Source organism: Haliotis rubra, unplaced genomic scaffold (genome assembly GCF_003918875.1).
Source record: "Haliotis rubra isolate DU_JTF1 unplaced genomic scaffold, ASM391887v1 Scf511, whole genome shotgun sequence".
NCBI classification, from domain to species: domain Eukaryota; kingdom Metazoa; phylum Mollusca; class Gastropoda; order Lepetellida; family Haliotidae; genus Haliotis; species Haliotis rubra.
This window is the reverse complement of record NW_025767204.1, coordinates 616,922-640,644: the sequence shown is the minus strand read 5'-3', so window position 1 is coordinate 640,644 and position 23,723 is coordinate 616,922. Positions and strand designations below refer to the sequence as shown.

The window sequence follows — 23,723 nt, the reverse complement described above, 5'->3', positions numbered from 1 at the left end:
AGGGAGAGAACTCTGTAATGACAAGGGCAGATAATAACTTGTCTTTTTCATAATTGACGTAACACACATTTACATCATTGGTATTGTCCGATTAATGAAGGTTAATATTAACGACTGAGTAGTGAAAATTGCAGTAACAGCGGGGTGCGCAACCCCCACCCCCTTTGTGCTGAAAGTTTGTTAATTATTGTCTTATTGCCATCCTTTCAAGTTTTCTATAATAATCTCTGTCAACTCGTGATTGAATATTCAGACAGTTGACAGAAGCGATGTATTCCTTACATTTCCGGGTACTCGATTCCGATTTGGGTAAGTACATGCGGGTACTCGATTCCATCTTTTCCTACCCGTCCCAGGCCTATGACACATGTCATTAGTTCCCAATTGCGCAGATCGAGGCTCATGTTGTTGATCACTGGATTGTCTGGACCAGGCTCGATTATTTACAGACCGCCGCCATATATCTGGAATATTGCTGAGTGCAGCGTAAAACTAAACTCACTCACTCACTCAGTAAGTTCAACCTCAGTAAAGGTTGTTCTGTACAACTGCAACTGTGGGGGGGGGGGGTTGGGTTTAAACGTATGAAAACCAATAATATGAGGATGTTTATCATATACCTATCAATAATATGGACCATTTTGCACATGCAATACTGACTGTCGGCACATATCCATATTGACCACCCGGGCCAAAAATCCATATCAGCCATATTGCCTGGCTACTAAACTGGTATGGAATTAATACACGCAAACGCTGGAAACTTCAATAGACGGAACCTAGTTTATTTTAGAGTCATGTCCCTTGCGTTGTCTGCTTGAGTTGCTGTCCATCAAGAAATGTTAGTTGGCTTTACAATTGGCGTTGGAGTATTCCATTGATATTGTTATGAATAAACTGGTAACTATTTTTTCTTCTTAAGGACAGTTCATAATTTATGGCTGATGATGAATTTTATGGATAAGAATGTACAATGTGAATGATCCCCCTAAAATTTGTGCACAAAGGAAGTGTCATGTACAAAATCAATGACACACACACACATACACAATTTTTAAGCAAAATCTTTAGATATTTCTATGTACAAAATTGCTGTCGAAAGGGAAACTGTCATGTAATAACAACTTATTAGGTACAGCACCTACAACTGATCCAAACTCTGAACCTGAAGCGATTACAAAATAATAACCTTATGACAGAAAGACAGAAATATTTATAAACATGGCACATTGCAACAATCAATCAACACTCACTCGTCTCCAGCAGATGATTTGGAACATTTGTTTTCTTTCTTGGCTCCAAAAGTTGAACGGTGTTCAATAATATATCCCGATTCATAATTGATTCATCCCCAGAAGTCATTTGAACAGAGACAGGTCTAGAACCTGCTCTGACAACTGCACCTAAAGTAGGCATTATGCTTGCGAAGTATTTGACAGCCGTGAAATTGAGTTATGCATTCATGTTCAAGTAACACAAATGCGCAATGCGAATAGCTGTTATATTGAGATGCAAGCCGGTAGCCATGTTGTTTACAGTGGAACTATATTTCTGAGACCAAAAATATAGGCCACCACATATGACGTGAAAACTCGTCAATTAAATAATTTCAGGCATATGTTTTAACATTGATCTGTCGCATTTGCATTCAAAATACTAGTAAACAAAGGACAAATCAAAATATCCATCCCAAATACTGCGTATTAATCTCCGTATTTTGTTCCACGGTTGCCAAGGGTCGGGGCTATGTTTATGAGTTTAACTCATCCACATGATTAAATATATTTACAACAGACCACACTCGTATTACCATCCATATTTAACATATAGCCAAAGGGAATATAACGGTCATATTGATACTAATTAGAAATTACTGGATTTATTTAATATGCAACAAGCCCACTTCTTACTAACAGCCTTCTCAAATATCTAACAAGTTCTAGGAATATAGTACGTGCGACAGGAAGTAACTCTTCCTTTTAAAGGTTCTATTTTCATTCTCTTCCTGTTATTATTTTTTAGCTATTTGCAACGTGACAAAATTTTGTTTCTTCGCGAACGTATAATATATTCAAATCATCGAGAGGTAGACAGGTTTTTAAAACGGCATAATGATTTTGATAGATTAAAAGTTAACCGAATACAACCAACCACAGAGAAAAGTAGACGGTGAAAAGGCCTTAAAATGCCAGCGAAATAACGTCGCATGTCAGTGAAAGTAAAATAGTCTCCAATTATGATTGGGTTTTCTATGATAACAAAAACCAGCGATGGGCTGCCTTTGTGTGGCACAACTGATATGAGAAGCGAAGACCAAAGTGAAGACTATCAGTTAGCGTACAAAGATTTAAAATTAATCACAAAACGACTTTCAAAATTCCCCGACAGATGTTCATGTACGCCGAATTCATACTCTATACAGTAAGTTTTAATTCTGAATATGACACTTACACGACACCTCATACAATTACTTTATATCAGGATTGAAAAGTTTGAGTTTTTTGTTGTTGTTATTTCCATTCAACGTGTGTTAGGGCCTCCCTGTTGTAGTGGTTAGAGCGTCCGCCTGGAGAGGGGAAGGTGGCACGCCGCTTCCTACCAAAAGGCCTTAAAATATGGTACTTGTTGGTCCCTGTCTGGTACTCAGCATTAATGGGTACAACAGGGACTGGTCAGCTCGGAGTCAGTAATGTGTCTGAGTGCGGTATTCATGCTGAACTACAAGCAGCCACACATACACACGCATGCACGTTGTCATAGGAGCACAATAGCCTTAAGTGCGATGTTAAACTCCATTTCACCTCAGGCCTAACAAACATTGTTGTGGTTACGATTACCTGACAGACCCTTGAAGTCTGGTGCCAACCCTATTTTTTTTTAAGCGGTAAGAATAAAATAAGCTTTCAGATACCATTGTTTTTTCCCTGGCACCAACGGACATCGGTCATTCTGATAGAGTCGACATGATGTTGCAAGCTTGATTGAATAAACAGTTACACATTGATAAATGTGTTATTAGTTCGTACTTTACTTCTAAAATAAATGTAAAAAAACCAAAACCTACCTACCAACCTACCCTACATTTTAAACAGGTGTAATCAGAACCACAAGATGTTTTTGTTTGGCCTCACCAGTCTGAGCAGGCTGTTGCCATTTGGTATTACAGCATGTATGATTCTCTCTAAATTGACGTTCTTGCACTGTGCCCTCAAGGACATACAATTTAGAAGTGTGACATTAGTTGCTAATTACAAAGGGAACTGGACATTCCATACCCAGGGAGGTTTGTACCCAAAAGTTTACTGGACAACTTATACCCCTCTTTCCTAAACAGCTGGATGACTTGTGCCCAAAAAATCCATATCCCTTTAAACTCACAGATATTAAGCAATCAAGACTACAACAGCAAATGAAGGACCAAATAAATGAATGTAAATGTAAAAGTAATATATGTTTGAAATGTATAATGTGTGAATCTTTGAAATATTCAATGAATAACTATTTCAAATACCTAATGAATGCATGTTTGAAATGTAAAATGATTGAATCTTCGAAATGTATATTGAATGTTTGAAAAGTAATAGTGCCAATGTGCAGGAGTATGTGATGAATAAATGCTGAGAAAAAAAAATAGTTTGATACAATCTAAAGTGGTTAAACGTGATTTGGCCATGAAGTAACTTGGCTAGGATCATCCAAATGTTATGTTGCAATGTTGCTAATTTCCATTGGGTATGAATATCGATGGGTACAGATCGTCTCGTATCCATACAAACCACAGAGATTGATTGGATTGAGCTGGAAATTATAGTCCGTTTGATTTCATTTGAGACCGATGAATTGCTCACTAACACAAAATCTAATAATTGCAACAAATCCAAATTTTGCACAGTAGGACAGCGGGGTAATCAACAAGCATGTGTAGTGAAATTTCATTTTCACATGTGCAAATGGCACACCTGGCTGTTCTATCAGCAAGTGGTCCCCCCTCCTAAAAAATAGTGAAAAGTGTCAACAAAATAATGATCATTTGTTAAACAACTTTTTTATTCGGGTATCCAAAATTATGCTACAAATCATCAGAGTTGGTCTGTCGCTTTCATGGGACTGTGCAAAATTTGGTTTTGTTGCAATTATTAGATAGGTGCCTGACACTGACAGCATGGGTTCAAAACCCGGATGGGACTCAACCTAATAAAAGTACTAGAATCAGTACTTTACTGAGAAAGTGTAATCCCAAAACATGTTACATGGAGTAACCTTAACAGGGATTTACTGAAAAAGTGTTATCTCAATTATAGCATGAACCTTTAACATGATTCATAATAGTACACCTTTTACATAAAACCTCCAATACTGAAAACAAAGTTAATTCGGATTGATTTGATAGTAGGGCAGTTTGTCAATGATATTTCCAATGGATGGGATCATTTAGTTAAAACCATTTTGGTTTTCATCACTTTTATAATGAATTCTATTAAGTATCACTTATATGTGGTAAACGTCTAATGAATTATTTTCATTGTTCATTTCAGTTTCATAAGTGCTGTTGGTTTGACGTTTCTTGTGCTATGTGAGTCATCCTACCCAGTAGTGTTGGCCTTCTCATTTCTGGATGAAATACAAAAGGAATTCTTACGGGAATATGAAAGAGACAAGACCATTCAGGCATCATTAAGACCTTATGCTTACATTAAGTTTGGTGAGTTTTGCATTTTTTACGAGTAAAGATATTGGGAAGTGATTGGGTTTTTTTATATATAGTAAAAAGGCTGATTGCCCTCTTTACTGAATCCTCTTTCTGATAAACATTTGTTGGATTCCACCAGGCAACAGTCACTGATGTTTTGAAAATTATATATTTTTGGGTGACCATGATGATTGTACCATTAACTGAAAGAATGTGTCTTGTTGGGAACCAGCTAGTTATTACAGCTACATATTTCTACAAATTGTACTGGAAAGAGGGACTAGCAACAAAAGCATAGCCTTTTTTTTGACAAAGTCCACATATTGTATAAAACGTACAGAATTTTAATTATTATTAGTTGCTGTGGTACTGAGCTAATTATCTTATCTTGATAGATATGGTATTAACATAGTGTCTATCCTCTACTTTTATTACCTCATTGCTATAAATCCTGTAGCAATCGCACTAAATCTTATCTTTTAGATTTTCAACGGAAGTTCTATTCACTGTCAACAACACACATCAGTTAGTACCAGCAGTACGACAGCATTTAGTGCTTTCCTCTGTGAGCCAGACTAAATATCTGCTTTTGAAATCTAGTCTAGTTCAGTCTAGTTCAATATTTAGTTATCAGTTGATATTATTCAACTTATTCAAGTCATAACATGTTTTATGTACTTGATTTTCACGTATTAATCATATTATCAATTCCAAGAAGGCATAATCAATATCTCTGCCAAACTTAATCAAACAAGAAGTTCATGATTACAGGGTACACTCACTTGAGTGGTTGTGAAGCTGAGGCATTCCTGCACATTAGAGACACACTGTGAGTCCTGCTTATCCCTATACAACTCAATCTAGAATCTTTCTTGGACATCACCATTGACAACTCCAACAACCAGCTCATCACATAGGTCTATTACAAACCTACCCACACAGACCAATATATTCACCACCACTCAAACCACCATCTCCAAATCAAGAGAGCAATTGTTGCCACACTTGCGAGACACGCGAAAACAATTTGTAGCCCTGACCTACTGCAACAAGAAGTAGACCACCTGAAGACAACATTCATCACATACAATGGGTATCTTAAGAACGTTGTAGAAACCACTATCAAGAAAACACTACTAGATCAAGTTCAGCGTCCTCCAAAACCTGAACCATCTCCCATCCGCATCTACATCCAGTATGTTGGGCCCATCAGCCACCAAGTCAGCAGACTCCTTAAGAAAATGGCCAGCATTGACACCACGTACTCGTGTGGCAAAACCCTTAAAACATCGCTACGTGCAAATTGTAAGGGTTGCAGTCACGCTATATCCAACCCTAAAGGCTGTGTGTATAAACTGAAATGTGACTGTGGTGACATCTACATTGGTGAGACAGGCAGACCAGTAGCTACACATATGAAAGAACAAAACCTCAGCGGACAAATCAGATCTGAAATCTGCAGTTTCCCAACACATTATGAATAATCCCGATCATGAAATTGACTGGGAAACTGAAGTGCTCGAAAAAAACATCAGTGACTGGCGGAAACGCAAATTGATTGAAGCTATCTTCATCAAACTCACAAAACCAGCAATAAACAGGGATCAGGGTCTCGTCACTGTTCCCATGTATAAACCATAAGTTCGATGTATACACTTCTATTACTTTACATTCTATACATTTATAACTAAGTCTCTGTACATTTCTAAATCAATCAACAATTTTGTATAAGTATCGACATTATATATATTCATTATAACATATATTCTATTAGCCCTGTTAGCTGTATCTATTGACATCCACATGTATTGTGTCGTCATAAGCATTGTGACATCACAGGCAGAGTTAACAGTTTCTGTTCAGTTTTACCTGATGATGGGGCCAGAACAAGCCCTTAAATGTTGTACTTAAGAATAAAAACAAGATGTAACCCAGAAAAATCTCTATGTTCATCAAATAGCATCTTCTAAAATGCCAATCAAGCATCTAGAAGGCTGTAGTTAAGTAGGCAGCAAGAAAATGTCAGAGGTTATATCCCATCAATGATACATCAGCTGAGACACCAGCCCGACCAAGAAGGTCCAAAACTTCTAGTCCTGTGACAATTCCAGAAGTAGACAGTGATCGGTCACAAAAAAATGTCCTGGCCAGAAAGGCAACATGGGGGATTGGCATCACTTGAGCCATGACAGTCATCATCAGTATTGAATGCTGTACACTTGCAAAAGCCCAGCAGATTTCAAGACTGAATGCAGCGAGTTGATCAGGCTCTAGTCATTTCCCAATGGGACACTCAGCCATTCCAGACACCAGAAGGGCTTCAAGTACATCAGGACCATCAGCCAAATACTCACATTGGATTAATGTGTGGTGCGTGCATGGGATCTTCAGCTGTAACAGGTCCTTCAGCTTACCCCCATGATCTCAGCTGCACCTCTTCTCAAAACCGTATGACTCCCAACAGGTCAACATGCCTCCCCCAGATGCCAGAGTCTACAGACTGCAAGGTCCCTGTGACATCACCTCATGCTCCAATGGCCAAGTTAAAACAGAACATATTTGTTCATTCTTTGAATCAAATAAGTAAATTCTGACATGATGACAGGCTTCCCCTACCCAGTTTGAAGAGGAAATTATATCAGACTCAATGTTAACCATTTTTCGATTCCTCAGTCCAAGACAAGGTTTTTCTAGAAGGGGCACATATCCAGAACAGTTCCTGTTTCACGCTAACAATCTATCTACGTGGTGGTGGTTCGCCTTAGCTCCCTCGACCGTGACGGACATGGTACTGGGCAACTGTCCACCTTGACAGAAATTCTTCAACCTAAACAATGAGACGATGCCCATCAGTTGCCATTATTTGAAAATATCGCCAGTGGTTCTAGGCTGATTGTAATAAAGTATCCCCAAAATGTGAGCTTTTTCAGATTGTCTGATGCATGGATGGTATGATGCCTAATCCAATTTGATCCAATTTCTGTGGTTATTACATCGATATTTAATCATGTCGTGTAAGAGTATGATGTCTATTGACCTATGATATTTGTGCAGAGAAGAGCTGCAAGCTGATAGTGCTACTACCGGGAAAATTAGTTATGTATAATTGACAGAGAAAAGGACTTCTGTCAAAAATCTGAAAGTAAGTGTATTCTCAGCCAAAATACAGGGGTTCTGGCAAAGATGTAATAGAGGTAATATTATTAGAATTATTAACAATGACATGTATTTTTTTTATTTTTCCAAAATACTTTTCTGTTTCATATTTTGTGGACATACTTATGTTTCTAGGTTGTCAGGTCCTTCTACATGGGTTAAACTACAGTATTGAATGTCTAAAACCTGCATTACTTTGGGCTTTCTCCCAACATTAAACTGACTTGCTGTGATAAACTGAATACTGTTAAACGTGGCTTCCAAACCCAACTATCCCTACCCCACTCACTGATGTACCTTAGTAAACCATAAGATAGAAAACATGCCATATATTTGAGATTTGTGGTGTCCCCCGCCATGATATTGCTGGAATATTGCTAAAAGTGGCATAAAACTAAACTCACTCACTCACATATTTGAGTCCTACTATAGATTTCAGCCTGACATTAAGGGCATTGTGAATTTGATTTCAGATTTGAACATTAAGAAAATAAAGGCTCGGTATAACAATCCCAGGTCACTGAGAACAAGGTTGGACCTGTCTGCTTTAAGCCAAGAGATAAAAATTCTTCCACCTTATGTCATTCATCCTGATGAGTTCAAGTACCCTGGAGGGAAAAGTGCTTCACTGACATCATTCAGAACTGCTGGTAAATATCAAGAGAATAATGCCAATATTATTTTTCCTTATCCTGACTCATGCTCTTTTTGCTTGTCTTCTTCTTCTTGCGAACATAGTGGAACACTTGTATCTCCCTAATTGAAGCTCCCTTCAATTTAAAATCACTAATCAATACTCACCAAGAGTTGCCTCTCTTTGCTCCCCTTTTGGCGGGAAAGGTGGCGCCACCACATCCCACATGCTTCACTCTCTCCTTCTTCGCCCAGTGAGCAGGATGTGAGAGCGCCTGTGTCTCCCTACGGCACTATATCCTTTGATTATTCTTACTTAGTTACCTCTACAAGTCTCTTATAGAGGTTTAGCTAGTATCCTTCAACAATATGGTTTGATATTTATTCCTATATACTCGTATTTACTGCTGTTTATTCGCGGTTTAAGCCGTGATTGTTCAGTAGATTACGTTGATGAAAATCTGTACTGTTTGCAAGTTACGTTTTTCTGCTGCTGATCCGCATTTAATATGCCCTAGCTGTACTGTACCATGTGCTTTCAGTTCATGTTGCAGTTTCTGTATTAATTGATCTAATTCTGCTTTTAACAAATATTTACTTTGCGTCCTGAGACGTGCAGCAGATAGGTCACGTAAACAGAGTCTAGGCATGGCTAATGCTACTGAACCCCTCGCAAGTCAACTGCTGTGCGACGACCCCCTCCCGTCTGGTGTTCCGCTGGAGTTACCCTCGGAGGAGAGGCGTGGGACACAGTCCGCTGTCTCCAAGAAGCATCCTGCATCACCAGACGTCGTCGCAGCCTAAGACTAAGAGGGCATCTACGTCACAACGCAGACTCCGCACCCCCAGGGCAGCGTCTACCACCAAGGGGAAAACAACGCAGTCAGCAAGAACTTTCTCAGCCGAAATTGTTCCTGGCGCAGAACAGGGCCTATATGATGAGCAGCCGATCATCATACCTGATGTTCATCGCAAGAAGCGACCGGTGTCAACTACAGTGACGTCAGCGAAGATCCACAATCAGCCCGATGTATCAACGCTGAGGACTGACGATCTTCCCATGGGTCCCGTCGCTACCAACGCAGATAGGGCAGCTACTACAACTTCGCAGACCGTCCCGGGGGACCTGGTTCAACAGATTATGAAGTTGATGGAAGACCGCTATGGACTGGAAAAGAGACAACCAGCCCAGGACCTGAGCCTTCGCGAAGGCTCCACCGCAGACGTCACCCCTGAGGGACCCCCTGTCAACGTAGCGGCTACTACCAAGTCACCACTGAGGGACCAGCCTGCGCGAAGAACGTCACAGTCTACCTCTGCGAAGGACCCAGACGATCAGCGTTCGCGAAGGCGTTCGCGAAGGACACCTAGATCATCACCAGCCTTGGACTCTGATGATCAACGTTTGCGAAGGGGTTCGCGAAGAAGGATCCTCTCATCCCCGGACTCTGCCTCGGACCACCAGCCTTCGCGAAGGTCAAGTCGTCACTCCCCAGGACCGGACTCAGATGAAGCTTACAGTTAACTCCAGTTACAGACTCCAAGTCATCTTCGTCTAGAAGGTCATTGAGGGATTCACCAAGAGCTTCGCGAAGCTATTGTTGTTCACCACAACGTAGATCTACGCCTTACAGACGCAGCTCGTCAGGCCGTTCTCCATGTCGATCACCTCGCCGTTCACCTCGTCGATCGCCTCATAGGTCCCCACGTAGATCACCACGCAGGTCACCTCATAGATCACCACGTCGCTCGACTCATAAGCCTTCGCGAAGGTCTCCAGTCAGGTCTCCTCATACGTCGCCATGCACAGCTGTTCAAGTATACAGAACTCCACCTCAGTCACCATCGGAAGAGTATCATCGGCCTCTTACTAATGCTCCGGATACCGAAGATGATGGAGGCATCATATTCTCCGACGCAGAGATACGCTATTGGATGGCCAACAACCTGGACCTGGCTTCGCCGTCTAAACACAACAACCCAGCTCACACCTATCTCATGAGGGAGGACGACGCAGACACGATCACCCTACCTCCGATTGACCCTATAGCAATGGTTCCACAGAACTTGAATACAGCTTTCCAAACAGCCACTAAAGCTCAGGCGCCGCACTTACCTCAGTTCAACGCCAAGAAGTTCTTTGCTCATAACATGGACCCATTCTACAAAGCTCAAGAAATCGACGATAACTTTAAAGTCATCAACGATGCCAAGGCCAAGACGTACAAGATCGAGGATCACAAGCTGGCTCAAGTCGAAACTATGACCAGAAAAATGTTTTTCGGCCTCAACAGATCCAGAACTATTAATGAAACTCTCATCACTAGATTCCCGAGATTCTACATCAGAAGACGACAGAATGATATACTCGTCCCTCCTTATGCAGAAGAAGAACCAGCAATTCTTGACGGATCACCTTTCATCCATCTCAGCAGCTCTTACTCAGGCTCGTCGTCAAGGTCTCCTCGCCACCTGTAGTTGGGGTGAACAGTTCACAGCACCTCTATTCACAGCCCCATGGTCAACGCCTTCCATCTTCGCTGGAGGAATTGATAAAGTCTCTAAAGAAGTCATCAAGGATTCAAGAGAAGTCCTCATGATTAAATCGATTGACACTCTCACTAGCGTCATCAAGCAGACATCACAGAGATACTCTGGAAGATCGAAGTTCACTGGTTTACAGAGAGCAAGGGACAGGAAGATGGCCGGATCCAGAGGTGGAAAGGACTCTTTTCGCCGCCCATTCGGCAACTACAGGGGAGGATCTGGAAGAGGCAGGACACCCAGAGGCTCCCGCAACTATCGACGATGAAAGGCGGGTTCGGAACGACTGGAGTCTTCCACCCCAAGCCGTCCCTGTACAACCTTCACAAGTGGGTGGACGCCTTCAACTGCACTGGGAGAACTGGGGAATACTACAAGATCCATATGTCTCCAACATCCTTCAACATGGATATCGAATCCAACTACAGGCCACGCCTCCGCTTACAGTCAATCCTCACAAGTTCGACTTCCAGGCACAACAACTACTAAAGTTACGAGAAGCTGTGTCATCTCTCCTAACGAAGCAGGCCATAGAAATCGTGGATCAAGTAAACATCGAACCAGGTTTCTACTCCCCAGTTTTCCTAGTGCCAAAGAAAAATTCCAAAGAAAAGTTCCGACTCATCTACAACATGAGCACGTTCAACAGGGATTATCTACGCAAACAGCCAACGTTTCGCATGATACATCTACCTCAACTACGGCACCTCGTTCGTCCGATGGACTACATGGCCAGTATAGATCTACAGGATGCCTACCTGCATATTCCGATCCATCCCGACTCGAGGAAGTACCTACAGTTTACTCTAGACGGGCTACATTACCAATGGAGGGTACTACCATTTGGAATATCATCGGCCCCTGGTTGTTCACAAGAGTAACGAAACCCATCGTCACTTACCTACATTGTCAAGGGCTACGCATTGCGTTCCACCTCGACGACGAGATTCAAGTAGATCAAGATCCAGAGCGTCTCAAACTACAACTGAATTTCACCATCAAGCTACTAACACAGCTAGGATGGTTAGTGGATCTACTCAAGTCAGACCTAGCACCTACGTAGGACCTGCAATTTCTAGGCATTCGATTCCTCACGACACAGAATCGTATTGTTGTACCAGAGGACCGATGGCTCAAGATCCAACAGACCATTCCACAAGCCTTACTCTCTCCGTTACCACTACGACAGTGGCAGAGTCTGTTGGGTCTCCTCACGTCATCACAAGACATGACAGCCAGAGGCAGACTACAGTTACGCCCGTTACAGGTCCTCATCAACGCTCATCTCGACGACCTTCAACCATTCGGTCTACCGAATTACCTCAGACCTCATCTACTTTGGTGGACCAGGAGGTCGAATGTTTGCGAAGGCATCTATTTAACAGAGCCGGATTTCAAAACCCATCTCTATGCAGACGCGTCGCTCCAAGGTTGGGGAGCTCATCTCACCAACCGGACGGCATCAGGGTTATGGAACCAAGAAGAGAGCAAACTGCACATAAACATGCTCGAAATGAAAGCAGTAATCAACGCCCTACTTCATTGGAGCACCATTCTACAGAATGCGCACCTAATGATCCACACCGACAACTCAACAGTGGCGTTTTATATAAACAAACAAGGTTCAACGAGATCATTGAACCTATTGACTCTATGATTCCAACTGTTCGATCTGATCGACGATCTAAACATACATGTCAGAGCATGCCACATTCCCGGAGCCAAGAATGTACTAGCAGATGCACTCTCTCTGCCATATCTACCGTCACCGACGGAATGGAAACTCCACCCAGAAATCTTCGCTCAGATTATCATGGAAATAGGAGCTCCATTAATAGACCTTTTTCGCCACTCGCTTCAACAATCAGCTAACAACATTCGTCTCACCAGTCCCGGATCCACAAGCATGGGCAACGGACGCTCCAAGCATATCCTGGGAAGGCCTCAACTTGTATGCGTTTCCGCCGCCAGCGCTAATACCAAAGATGTTACAGAAAATCAGACAAACTCAGAGCCTCCAACTGATTTTGGTCGCTCCCTACTGGCCAGCGAGAACGTGGTTTCCCATTCTAATTCAAGAAATCGGACAACCAATACTACAACTACCAAAGCACTCGAATCTACTTGTACATCCTCACACAAAACAAGCGCACGAAAACCCAGGAGCATTCCAACTTCACGTATGGACTGTATTAAAGTGTGTTTAAACAAGAGAGGTTATTCAGCCAGAGTGGCAAAAGCAGTCACGCTTGCTTTGCGCAACTCTACGCGCAACTTGTATGACAAGTGGCACAGTTTTGAGACATACGCTGCAAAAAAAGGGATTTACAGCTACACACCCTCAAGTGGCAGACTACCTTTGTCACCTCTGACAAACCAAACGTCTAAAAGGCTTGACACTATCTACGTATCTCGCAGCATTAAGTTCAGTGATAACTATGAGAACGGGTGTCAAGTTAACGAAGACGCCAGAGTAACTGGCCTTACTACGTTCATTCCGATTGGAGGATCAGAAACAGAGATTTCGCGCTCCAGCATGGGATCTAAATATAGTGCTCCAACACCTCACAAGTGAGGCTTATGAACCACTGAAATCAACATCGTTCGAATTTCTGACGCAGAAAACACTGTTCCTGCTATCCCTAGCAAGGGCAGCCAGAGTATCAGAAATCCATGCTCTAGGCTACGAGAGAACACGTTTTGATGAGAATCAAAACACAGTGCATATGGGACTGCGATGGGACTTTATGGCCAAGAATCAAATGCCAGGTCAACCAGACAGATTATTCCACGTCCCTGCACATTCCTCGATACTCGGACCTCATGATACGCTTGATCTATCATTATGCCCAGTGAGAGCACTCAAAGTTTATTTACAACGATCCAAAACGAGGCGAAGAAAACTCAAGCGGTTATTCATCCCTCTATCTACAGCGACTGAGACCGAAGTCTCACGTACCACGATATCGATATGGATCAGAACTGTCATACTTCGAGCCTACAAGGCTGCAGGACTCGACCCTCCAAGAGCATCTAATCCTCATGAAATCTGAGCACTGGCTTCGACACTCGCTCTACATGGAAATTGCTTTGTTAAATACCATTATGGAGGGCTGCTTTTGGAAATCCGACATGGTGTTTGCTAACCACTACCTGAGAGACATCGCCACCGAGGACGTCTCAGGTATTCACCATTTCGGACCATTGGTTTTAGCACAGCAGTTGACAGTTCCTCGTAGACAATGAGACATAGTCTCACGAGATTATATCTGTATATACTATATCAGTATTTATCAAGCTTACAAACTCTTACGGAGTTTTTGCTAGTTGTATATCTTAAGCCTACATTAGTCTTAAAACCCAGTACCTATGTTACATGTACTATTGGGTCCCTTCTCCACTTTGGAGTCGCTTATTCCTATATTATTTTAATATTGTAGTACCCCCATCTATGGCAGCTGGTAGAACTTATGTATGATAGCAGCAGAAATTAATTTAATTACAGTGCCATTATGAAGTTCCCGTAGGGGGCTATTACATCTAAATCACTAATTAAAATCCAAAGTATCTGTTCCCACCTCCGATTCCGTCGGATTCTACAAGCAAAAGAGCATGAGTCAGGATAAGGAAAAATATGTAATTTTCTGAATAAAATTGATATTTTATACTTATCCTGACTCATGAGGTAAGCCCTCCCATCCTCCCCACATGACACTTTTGGATTTCCCTGAAAATTCAAGTGTCGGGCTCGTTAAACAGGAGAGAGTGAAGCATGTGGGATGTGGTGGCGCCACCTTTCCCGCCAAAAGGGGAGCAAAGAGAGGTAACTCTTGGTGAGTATTGATTAGTGATTTTAAATTGAAGGGAGCTTCAATTAGGGAGATACAAGTGTTCCACTATGTTCGCAAGAAGAAGAAGACAAGCAAAAAGAGCATGAGTCAGGATAAGTATAAAATTCCATTTTTATTCAGAAAATTACATATTTGCAACAAGCACAAAAAAACACTTCATGTGTGGTTATGTGGCAGTGTAATTCAATGTAAAACAGTCTTGCGGTTGCATTTTATTGTTCCTGATAAGATTCAGTAAAGGGCAGTTATGTATGAATTGCATGTACTACATTTAGACTTGGCGTGAAGATTAATCTGGAAGTTTCTGGAACATTTGGACTGGTCGCTTTTTTAAAAGAATCTATGGTCAGCAGATATTTTGACTATACATACATGGGTTAGTGTGTGTATGTGGGAGGGAGGGGAGGGAGAGTAAGCATATATATCATGACATTGTGTAATAGGTTATGTAGAAATCAATTTGGTTCAGTTCATGATGTTTGAATGAAACTATTTTAGACATACATAATATTTTGATAATGTTTGTTTACAGCTTCATCAGAGCGGCATTTTGTGTCACTTGACCTATATGGCTGGCTGTCAGTGGGGCTGAATATACTGTGTTCATTGCTCAATCTCACCCGTGGTGTCAGCGTCATGAACGATGGCCATATAGATGTAAGCAATACAAGCTTCAAGTAGACTGCTGTATACTGATTAATGTCCACCATACTCTGCCAAAAAAAAAAGTGGTTTCAGAATGTATACTCTCTGTATTATATTAATAATCAACAGATCATAATAAATTGTTCAAGGTGGAGGTCATCTGTTTTAGTATCTTGTACAGCCCCTATGAGATTCCAGAACTGCTAGGCATTGTTTCCATCACTGTTGTGGCCATACGACCTGTGAAGATCTGGGTTAGTGTAGATCGTCAGTAACCCATGCTTACTAAGAGGCGACTAACTGGATCGGGTGGTCAGGCTTGCTGACTTGATTGACACATGCCATCGTATCCCAGTGGTGTAGATCAATGCTCATGCTGTTGATCACTGGATCCAGACTCGATCATTTACAGACCGCTGCCATATAGTTGGAATATTGCTGAGTGCGGCATAAAACTAAACTCACTCACTCACTGTTGTGGCCATACTCTGCATCCTTGACCATGCTCACCAGGCAGGATAACACCTGCTCATCTCAGGCAAGATGGTTCCTCACTGTCCAGGATGACTGACTGAGTTTAGTTTTACGCCGCTTTTAGCAATATTCCAGCAATATCACGGCGGCTGTCCAGGATGAAAACTACACAAACTACACAAAGGTGGTTTGCTGTAGCTGCAGAGGTGGCCCAGTATGAATATTTCCTGCCCTGCAGTTGTGACATGTGGTCGACTGGATTTGTGTAGGTAGATGTTGACCCCCCTGAATCTGATAATGGTTCAATAGTCTTGTAATGTTTCTTGGTGAAACTTGGCTACCTTGGATACCTGTCTGCAGTCTGACAATTGCATTGCTGGTTTGTTTGTTCACCAAGCTCCCATGTGGTTGCTTTATTCTACCCACACTAATAACTCCTGATACATGTACATATGGGAATTCATATTAGGTATTCATCTTGTTCATATTTGGTATTAGCCATTGTGCTAAAATATTTGTGGTTCTTCATTGTTTTTTTCCACACAAGCTGTTGTATCAGCTTTTGTAGAAAATGTCATCTTCAGTTACCAAAGTTAATGAAAAATACAGCATGTTCCTTGAAATGTGTCCCCAGTGCATGTTACTGATGAGGTTGCACCTACACAACAAGATGGAACTTCTATTGGAATGCTTTTGTGTTGATGAATGATTTTCAGTGTTTATTATTTGCCCCTGATATTCAATTTCAAGGTTTAATCATATTAAACAAGCAGGGTAACTTTTCTACTTATTGTGAGCTTTATCCCATATTTCATTAAGAGACATGCTGTGATATATTTTGTTAGCATCAAACAAATATAGCTGATAGGTATCCGAAATAATGTCTTTTATTAATTAGCTTGGTAATTACCTGACATGTTGTTATCCTTTCTTCTCACATTGATTCTAGTATATTTTGTGCAGTGGACACTCAAAAACAACTTGTGATATCACTGATTATTCATGATTTCACAAAGAATGAAATGAGTCAATTTTCTGGTAAACTTTTCCTTTTTTTGTTCATGAAGATTCATGTTGATTATTGGCATATTTATCATAAATAGTGGATTTTATGAATTTCGTTTCAGAGCCTAGACAGTGAAACATTCCAGTATGCTGTTGCCTTTTTCCTATGCTTCTTATTCTTTGGTTATCAGGTAAATATGTCTTGATTGATATTGACTTGAGGAATGGAAAACATGATAAAAAAATGTATAATTGGACCACTCAAACATGAATATTCCTAATGTGTTATCGTCAAAACACTATTATGGAAAGAATACTTTAGATTTTATTTTGTCCAGATTGACAATGACCTACCTACCTCCCCATCCCATATTTCCAGCTAATGTGTGTTGGCCTTCTAGAACCTTGTTATATTTTTCTTACTGGAAACAAAATGGCTCAAAATCAAGTGCACAAACAATATGTTATATCATAATGCAAATTAGTTAGTACAATCTGAATCCCCTTCTTCCTCAAGCAGAACATAGACAGCTACGCTCTTGGCAATTTTCAACGAAAACAACCTAAGTATCTATTTTTTGTGTTAAACAGTAAAATACCCTTGATATAGTTGCTTCAGTTCCACATCGGCCTCTGAAATAGGAGAGCGGAAGATCGCGGGTTCGATCCCCGACCACGTCATACCAAAAGACGTTAAAATATGGTACTTGTTGGTCCCTGCCTGGCCCTCGGCATTAAAGTGTACAACAAGGACTGGTTGGCTCGGAGTCAGTATAATGTGTCTGAGTGGGGTGCTTCACTGCGGCATGGTATCTCAGTGGGCTAGCACTATAAAACCAGCGTCAGTCCTGGCTAGTACAAGCAGCCGCACACACCCATATACACGCATGCACGTCGTCATATGAGCGAAATATTCTCAAGCACGACGTTAAACCCAATTTCACCTCACCTCACCTCTGAAATAGAAGTTCTTCAATCACAGTAGTTAGTAGAAAAAGCATGAAAATTCATTTTGAACTACATTGGGTTCATAGTCCATATGAACCTCTTGACATGGAGGTCAACCCTTTACTGCCTGACCTCCATTGTGCTAATGATCTAAATATGAGCCCTGTGAGTAGCTCACCTCACATCATGGAGAGGATTGTGGCTGTGGAAGAGGAGACTGACTTTGATATTTCAAACATATCTTCACCTCACAGTAAACAACTGTTGTTTACTAAAATGTGGCACATTGATTGCTCCAATGCTTTATACCAGAATAACAGCCCCTGTGATGCATGCATATGTTGCTTATCTACGTCTCCGTAGTTATCTGGACTAATTTCTTGCTGAAATAACCCTAGAAAATCACTAGATCAGCAATTCCTGTCACAGTTAATGACATGTCTGGGCTTTCTTGTCCCTCCTGACAAGTCAGAACTTACACCAACCCAGAACAATGTCTGTATTGGGGCTCAGTTTTGGCCAGACTTGGGACACCTTTTCACTGGAATATCATTTCAACAATTTAGTCCAGATGATCAACAAGACATAATTCCAATATCTCCAGTGAGTCAGATGGTAGATGCTGCTCCACTTCCGTCCAAACCATCTTGGTGGACACTCAAAGATCACTTGATATTACCACCAGTTATCTTCCTGCGGACTACAATATGTTCACCAATGCTTCAGACTTGGGTTGGGGAGCTCAAATGTACTATTACTACCATGTACTGGACTTTGCTGGAAAGAACGTTTCATATCCATTGCTGGAAAATGAAGTCATTTTTTATCCAATATTGATTTGGAAAGATCTACTACTCAGTTCCTCAATTCTGAAAGCTTCAGGATATAGCATCACAGAAACAAGGGGAAACCAGGGACCCATTTCACAAGGTGGTCTTAGTGCTACGACCTTCGTAGGCTAGTGTTAAAGTATGGAAGTTATGATTGCCTCACTTCTAAGATTGCTTTGTGGAACAGGGCCCAGGTCCCCATCCTTGATGACAGAAATTTTTCGGTTGCATGCTTTGGCAGATTCAGACAACTGCCAAATAGAAGGCAAGACATTCCAGGTGACATAACAGTAGAAAGACAGAGTTTTAGTTTATAGTTATTTCTGAGAGAGGCCGTACACAAAGAAACACCTACTCATGATATAGTCAGATTTGTACTGTTGACGCTGATTTTAGCCCATTTTTGACAGATGTGGAAATGTTGTAGTTGTTTCTACTTAATGGTCACTTCATCTTTACATCTTTCCTGACTTGGACGCTATGAATCAGTCAACTACCTTGGGTCCTGTAGGCCATAGGAACTGCCATATTCCAGTCTGTTATCTCCAATCAGAGCCTTCTACTTGACCTTCATCTTCAGCGAAGGAAGAGGCCATTTATCTCTTCCAAGACTAAGTCTGACACAGATATCACCATAACTCCAGCACAAGGCTGGTTGGAATCTATTGGGGCCTTCAGGTGCCATTAAACTTAGCACACACAATCATGTGCATTATCTATCAATCCAGCAGCTTGGTCATTTGTTTCAGCAAGTTCTTTATTCAGCACACATAGGGTAGTTTTACTCCAATTTGACTGACTCACTTATATATGATAAACAAAGTTTATTCCTATGTTTATTCCATCCCACAGTGTGTGACATTTTGTACCTTGCCCTGTACCAGATATTTGATATTGATTATTCTGTCTTTTATAAAGTTTTTGGCGCCGAACTAAAGGGAAATCCCGATATATCCTCCAGCAATACATCTCAGGAGGATTCCATGTCTTTAACATGCGTTAACATGACCAAGATATCTTTTTTGACACAAAAGTCAATATCTGTCTGTACATGCTTGATGTTGCAACTTCACAATCTAGATACATGTCATAAGTTATTGTATTTTGCCAGGTTATAGCCCAAGTGCTTAGGGTCAAGGGTGTTGTAATTTGGCATGAAATTGAACATTCTCTCCTCTTTTCAGAAAATCGACTTGCATGATGTGTAAAACACTTAGTCCATAGAATGTTGATCTTGCCGATTTCGGCATCCTCATGCTGCTACCATCAGTGCCATTTGGGTGGAGGAATCGTGTTCACTTACATAACTCTGCTTTACTGCAGGTGTACTTGATGAGCTGCCCAACCAGCATGAGGAAGCCTCTGGCCTGTGCTACACTCGGAAGTATCTGCCTTTGTCAACTGTATCTGTGGGAACATAGAACTAGTGTACAAGTGCTGTTTCATGTCACAGTAGGCTGTGCAGCCACTTTTACTATATTCACCAGACAGATTCAAGAGAAGTTGCCTCAGTATAATCTGTGACACTATTTCTAATATTAAGTTGAATTAATAGATGGTATAGTCCTAATACTGAAAAAACAGTATGGAAGAATGTCTGATTCTGTGTTTGTCCATGCTAAGGATGTTACTGTACATGGCTGGCAATACAAAATGAATGAAGAATCCTGATGGAGAAGCCTCGAGTCAGACAAAACAGATTGAAACAAAAACACTTAATTTTCAGGCAACGACAGTGGTGTCAGCACCACCACATTTTAGTGCTTGAGAGTGCATCTTGGCAGGCAAATTTCAAATTTCAGTCTTCATTAATATGGGCTAACTTTGTTCTTTGAAGAGGGCATGGACTGTGTTACTTCGAATTTCTTTTGCTCACTTTCACTGCAGGATACCTGTACAGGTGCTACTGCCTCAAACAAGGCACCAATTGAGAAGGATGTTGATATGTATGAAAGTTGCATGAACCTCGAAATTTTATAAAAAATAAAAGACGTGTATCAATTTTAAAGCTCTGCTGTAAATAAAAAATGCGTAAGGACCTTGAACAAAGTGTCCTTTACACTAAATTCTTACTATGCACACGAGCATTGATCAAGCACCACATGAATCCAAGCGCTTTTTTTTAGAATTTTTAACCAAACAGGTACATTGTATCTGCCATACAGAAGGTACATGCAAAAACCTGTGATTCGCACAAAAGTTGATGATTGGGTGTTCACCTGTTGTGAAGGCATTAAGCACATTGGGGTATATACAGTACAACCAGAAATTATTGAAAATTAAAAGATTGTAATTTTTTTCACTTATTACTCACGTATTAAATGTGAATATTAGCAGAACATAACTCGAGATTGAAAGACAGGTGAACAGTTAGTATTTTGTCAAGTCACCATGGGCAGCAATGCAGGCTTCAATGCGGTGGGGCATACTAGTTAGAAAGTCGTGGTCCATGCTGTCCCAATATCGGACCACCTCTTCTTTCATTTCAGCAATATTTGTCAGATTTTTCTTATTGACACTTTCCTTCATAAGTCCCCAAACATTTTCTATTGGATTTAGGTCAGGGCTATAGCTTGGCCAATCTAATAATGTCATATTTTGGGTCCGAAACCAGGCCAGTGAATGCTTTGAACGATGTTTTGGGTCGTTGTCCTGCTGGAAAATCCAAACATTTCCATAGAACACATGAGCAGATGGAAGTAAATGTCCCTCGAGAATATCTGTGTACCGCTCACTGTTCATATGCCCTTCAAATACACAGAGGGGCGTTGCCCCTAACACAGATATGCCACCCTGCACGTTAAATTTTGGACTGTACTTTGGGTGCTGATACAAAGGTTTTTCAGTTTGTTTGGTCCAGAATGTCAGTGTATTAGGAAACAGCCACACAGAACTTTCATCTGAGAAAATCACATTGTCCCAGTTAAAATTTCTATGCTGTAAGCACCAGTTCAACCTTCTCTCCTTTTGTTCAGGTTTCATGATCGGTGATGGAATTCCTCGACTTTTCTGCCAACCCATTGCATGCAGCTCAGTTCTAATTGTCTCCTTACAGACAGCCACAGTTCCTCTATCAATCATATCCAGCCTTAAGTTTTCTAAACTCCTTTGTTTGTTTTTAGACACAAGAATACCAAGCCGCCTCCTGTCACTGACAGTCAATTTTCTGCACCTACCTGCGCCTCCCTGGTGCTCATTGCCATATCCATTTGCAATATTTTTCAAAACACGATAAACAGTGGACAAAGGGATGCCTGTTCTACTTGAAATCACTTTAGCTGATCTGATGTCCTTGTTATAATACTCTATTTTAAAATCAACTTCCTCTTCTCTAAATCATCCATACTGAGTATCACTGAAAATGTCGTCTGCTAGCAAGTAAACAAAGGGGGATAACCCTTCACAAACTAATGAAAAAGGATTAACGGAGTTGTCTCTCTTGAATGTAACCAGGCACTTGATAGTTGGTCAAGGTTGTTTATACTAGAAATCCAATTAAACCTATTCCTAAAATTCTCAATAATTTCTGGTCATACTATATACTTACCAGCATTGAAAACACACCAGTATAAAATTGTCCATGTTTATCAAAATGGATTTCAGCATGACAAGTATCAATGAATATGGATAACAATAAGTCACAGGGCATGTCTAGTTGAAAAAAATGTTTTAGAAACAGGTCCTTGTTCACAGTTAAATCCAAAACACAACGACATGATTTCATTCTGAAATCATGCTGACTGTGACCCTACAAGCAGGTTCCCATTGCTTCACGCTCGACTGTGAAACGATGACAGACATGCCAAGGTTAACACCTCAGGAAAGAAAGCGTGCACAAGGCATGATTCAGGTTGGTACCAGCTGTAAAGATATTGCTCGACGACTTGAATATAGCCACTCAACCATCGTTAGGCTTCATAGATGACATCAGCAGACGGGCAGCACCCGTGACCTTCCACGAACTTGGCAACAACGTTTCACGATGCCCATCAGGATCGCCATATTGTCCGCGACCATATCCCTGATCAAACGTTGCTGAATGCCAGGACTATTGGCACTAGTTCAAGGTCGACATGGGGTCAACAGCGCCGACACCGTGCGACGCTGTCTACACGCTGCAGGGCTCAATGCTGGACGTCCTTACATTGGACCAATTCTGACTGACAGACACCGTAGTGGGTGTATATAATGGGCTAACAGGCATGCTCAATGGAGGTTACAACAACGGCATGGTGTGGTATTCTCTGACGAGTCACGTTTTCACCTACGTAATGCTGGCGGCCGATTACGTGTTTGGCGTAGACGTAAACGTTATGCTGATGAGTGTGTAGTTCAGACAGACTGTTTGGGTGGTTGTAGTGTCATGGTCTGAAGTGGAAGAAGTTACAATCACAAGCTCTTCAGTCTCCACCAATGTATCCATACTTTTCAACAGGACAACGCACGGGCACACACAGCTAGGCTTTCCATGCCGTGTCTGGCCCAGCAACACATCCCAGTAATTCATTGGACAGCACTGTCGCCAGATTTATCCTCTATTGAACACTTGTGGGACGATATTGGTCAACCTCTTTCTTGGCGACAACAGATGCGAAACATCGGGGAACTTGAGGCTGCAGTACTACATGAGTGGAATGCCATCCCCAAGGACACTATTCGGGCATTTATTGACTCATTAAGGAGACGTTGCACTGCATGTGTTAATGCAAATGGCGGTCACACGCAATACTGACTTTTCGATTTAACCCAACATGTGTTTGATTCTTTCTGACTGTGAAACAAACAAATGAATGAGCGTCTTTTCTGTGTTGTTTTTGTCAGTCGTCCATCTGTTATTATCCAACAAAAATATCAATTGCTTCCACATGCTTTTAATAATCTCAACTTTTGTAAGTGGTGCGTTTTCAATGCTGGTGAGTATATATTTCATAGTTGTATGTGCAATAC

The 23,723-nt window shown here is 41.3% G+C and overlaps 2 protein-coding genes across 3 annotated transcripts in view; one reads left to right on the top strand and one right to left on the bottom strand.

The window, feature by feature from the left end:
- Positions 1–1,733, bottom strand: part of LOC124292282 (cilia- and flagella-associated protein 221-like) — a 157,980-nt gene extending 156,247 nt beyond the window's left edge. The window contains exon 1 of one of the 2 annotated variants that reach the window (XM_046729348.1): positions 1,254–1,733. In XM_046729348.1, the coding sequence (XP_046585304.1) occupies positions 1,254–1,416 (163 nt within the window). In that variant the 5' untranslated portion in view covers positions 1,417–1,733. The remainder of the gene's footprint in view (positions 1–1,253) is intronic. The other variant, XM_046729349.1, reaches the window with a different exon arrangement.
- A 263-nt stretch (positions 1,734–1,996) lies between these two features.
- LOC124292283 (vesicle-trafficking protein SEC22a-like) lies at positions 1,997–20,784 on the top strand. Its single transcript, XM_046729350.1, has 6 exons — positions 1,997–2,421; positions 4,536–4,702; positions 8,320–8,496; positions 15,407–15,531; positions 17,121–17,189; positions 20,100–20,784. The coding sequence occupies exons 1-6, from the start codon at positions 2,237–2,239 to the stop codon at positions 20,298–20,300; spliced, it is 924 nt and encodes a 307-aa protein (XP_046585306.1). The 5' UTR covers positions 1,997–2,236; the 3' UTR covers positions 20,301–20,784.
- The last annotated feature ends 2,939 nt before the right edge of the window (positions 20,785–23,723 follow it).

Excerpts from the sequence above, each read along its gene's own strand:
- LOC124292283 (XM_046729350.1), top strand. The coding sequence starts at position 2,237 with ATGATTGGGTTTTCTATGATAACAAAAACCAGCGATGGGCTGCCTTTG. Across the intron at positions 15,532-17,120 it reads TGAACGATGGCCATATAGAT|AGCCTAGACAGTGAAACATT; the intron begins GTAAGCAATACA and ends ATTTCGTTTCAG. Across the intron at positions 17,190-20,099 it reads TCTTATTCTTTGGTTATCAG|GTGTACTTGATGAGCTGCCC; the intron begins GTAAATATGTCT and ends GCTTTACTGCAG.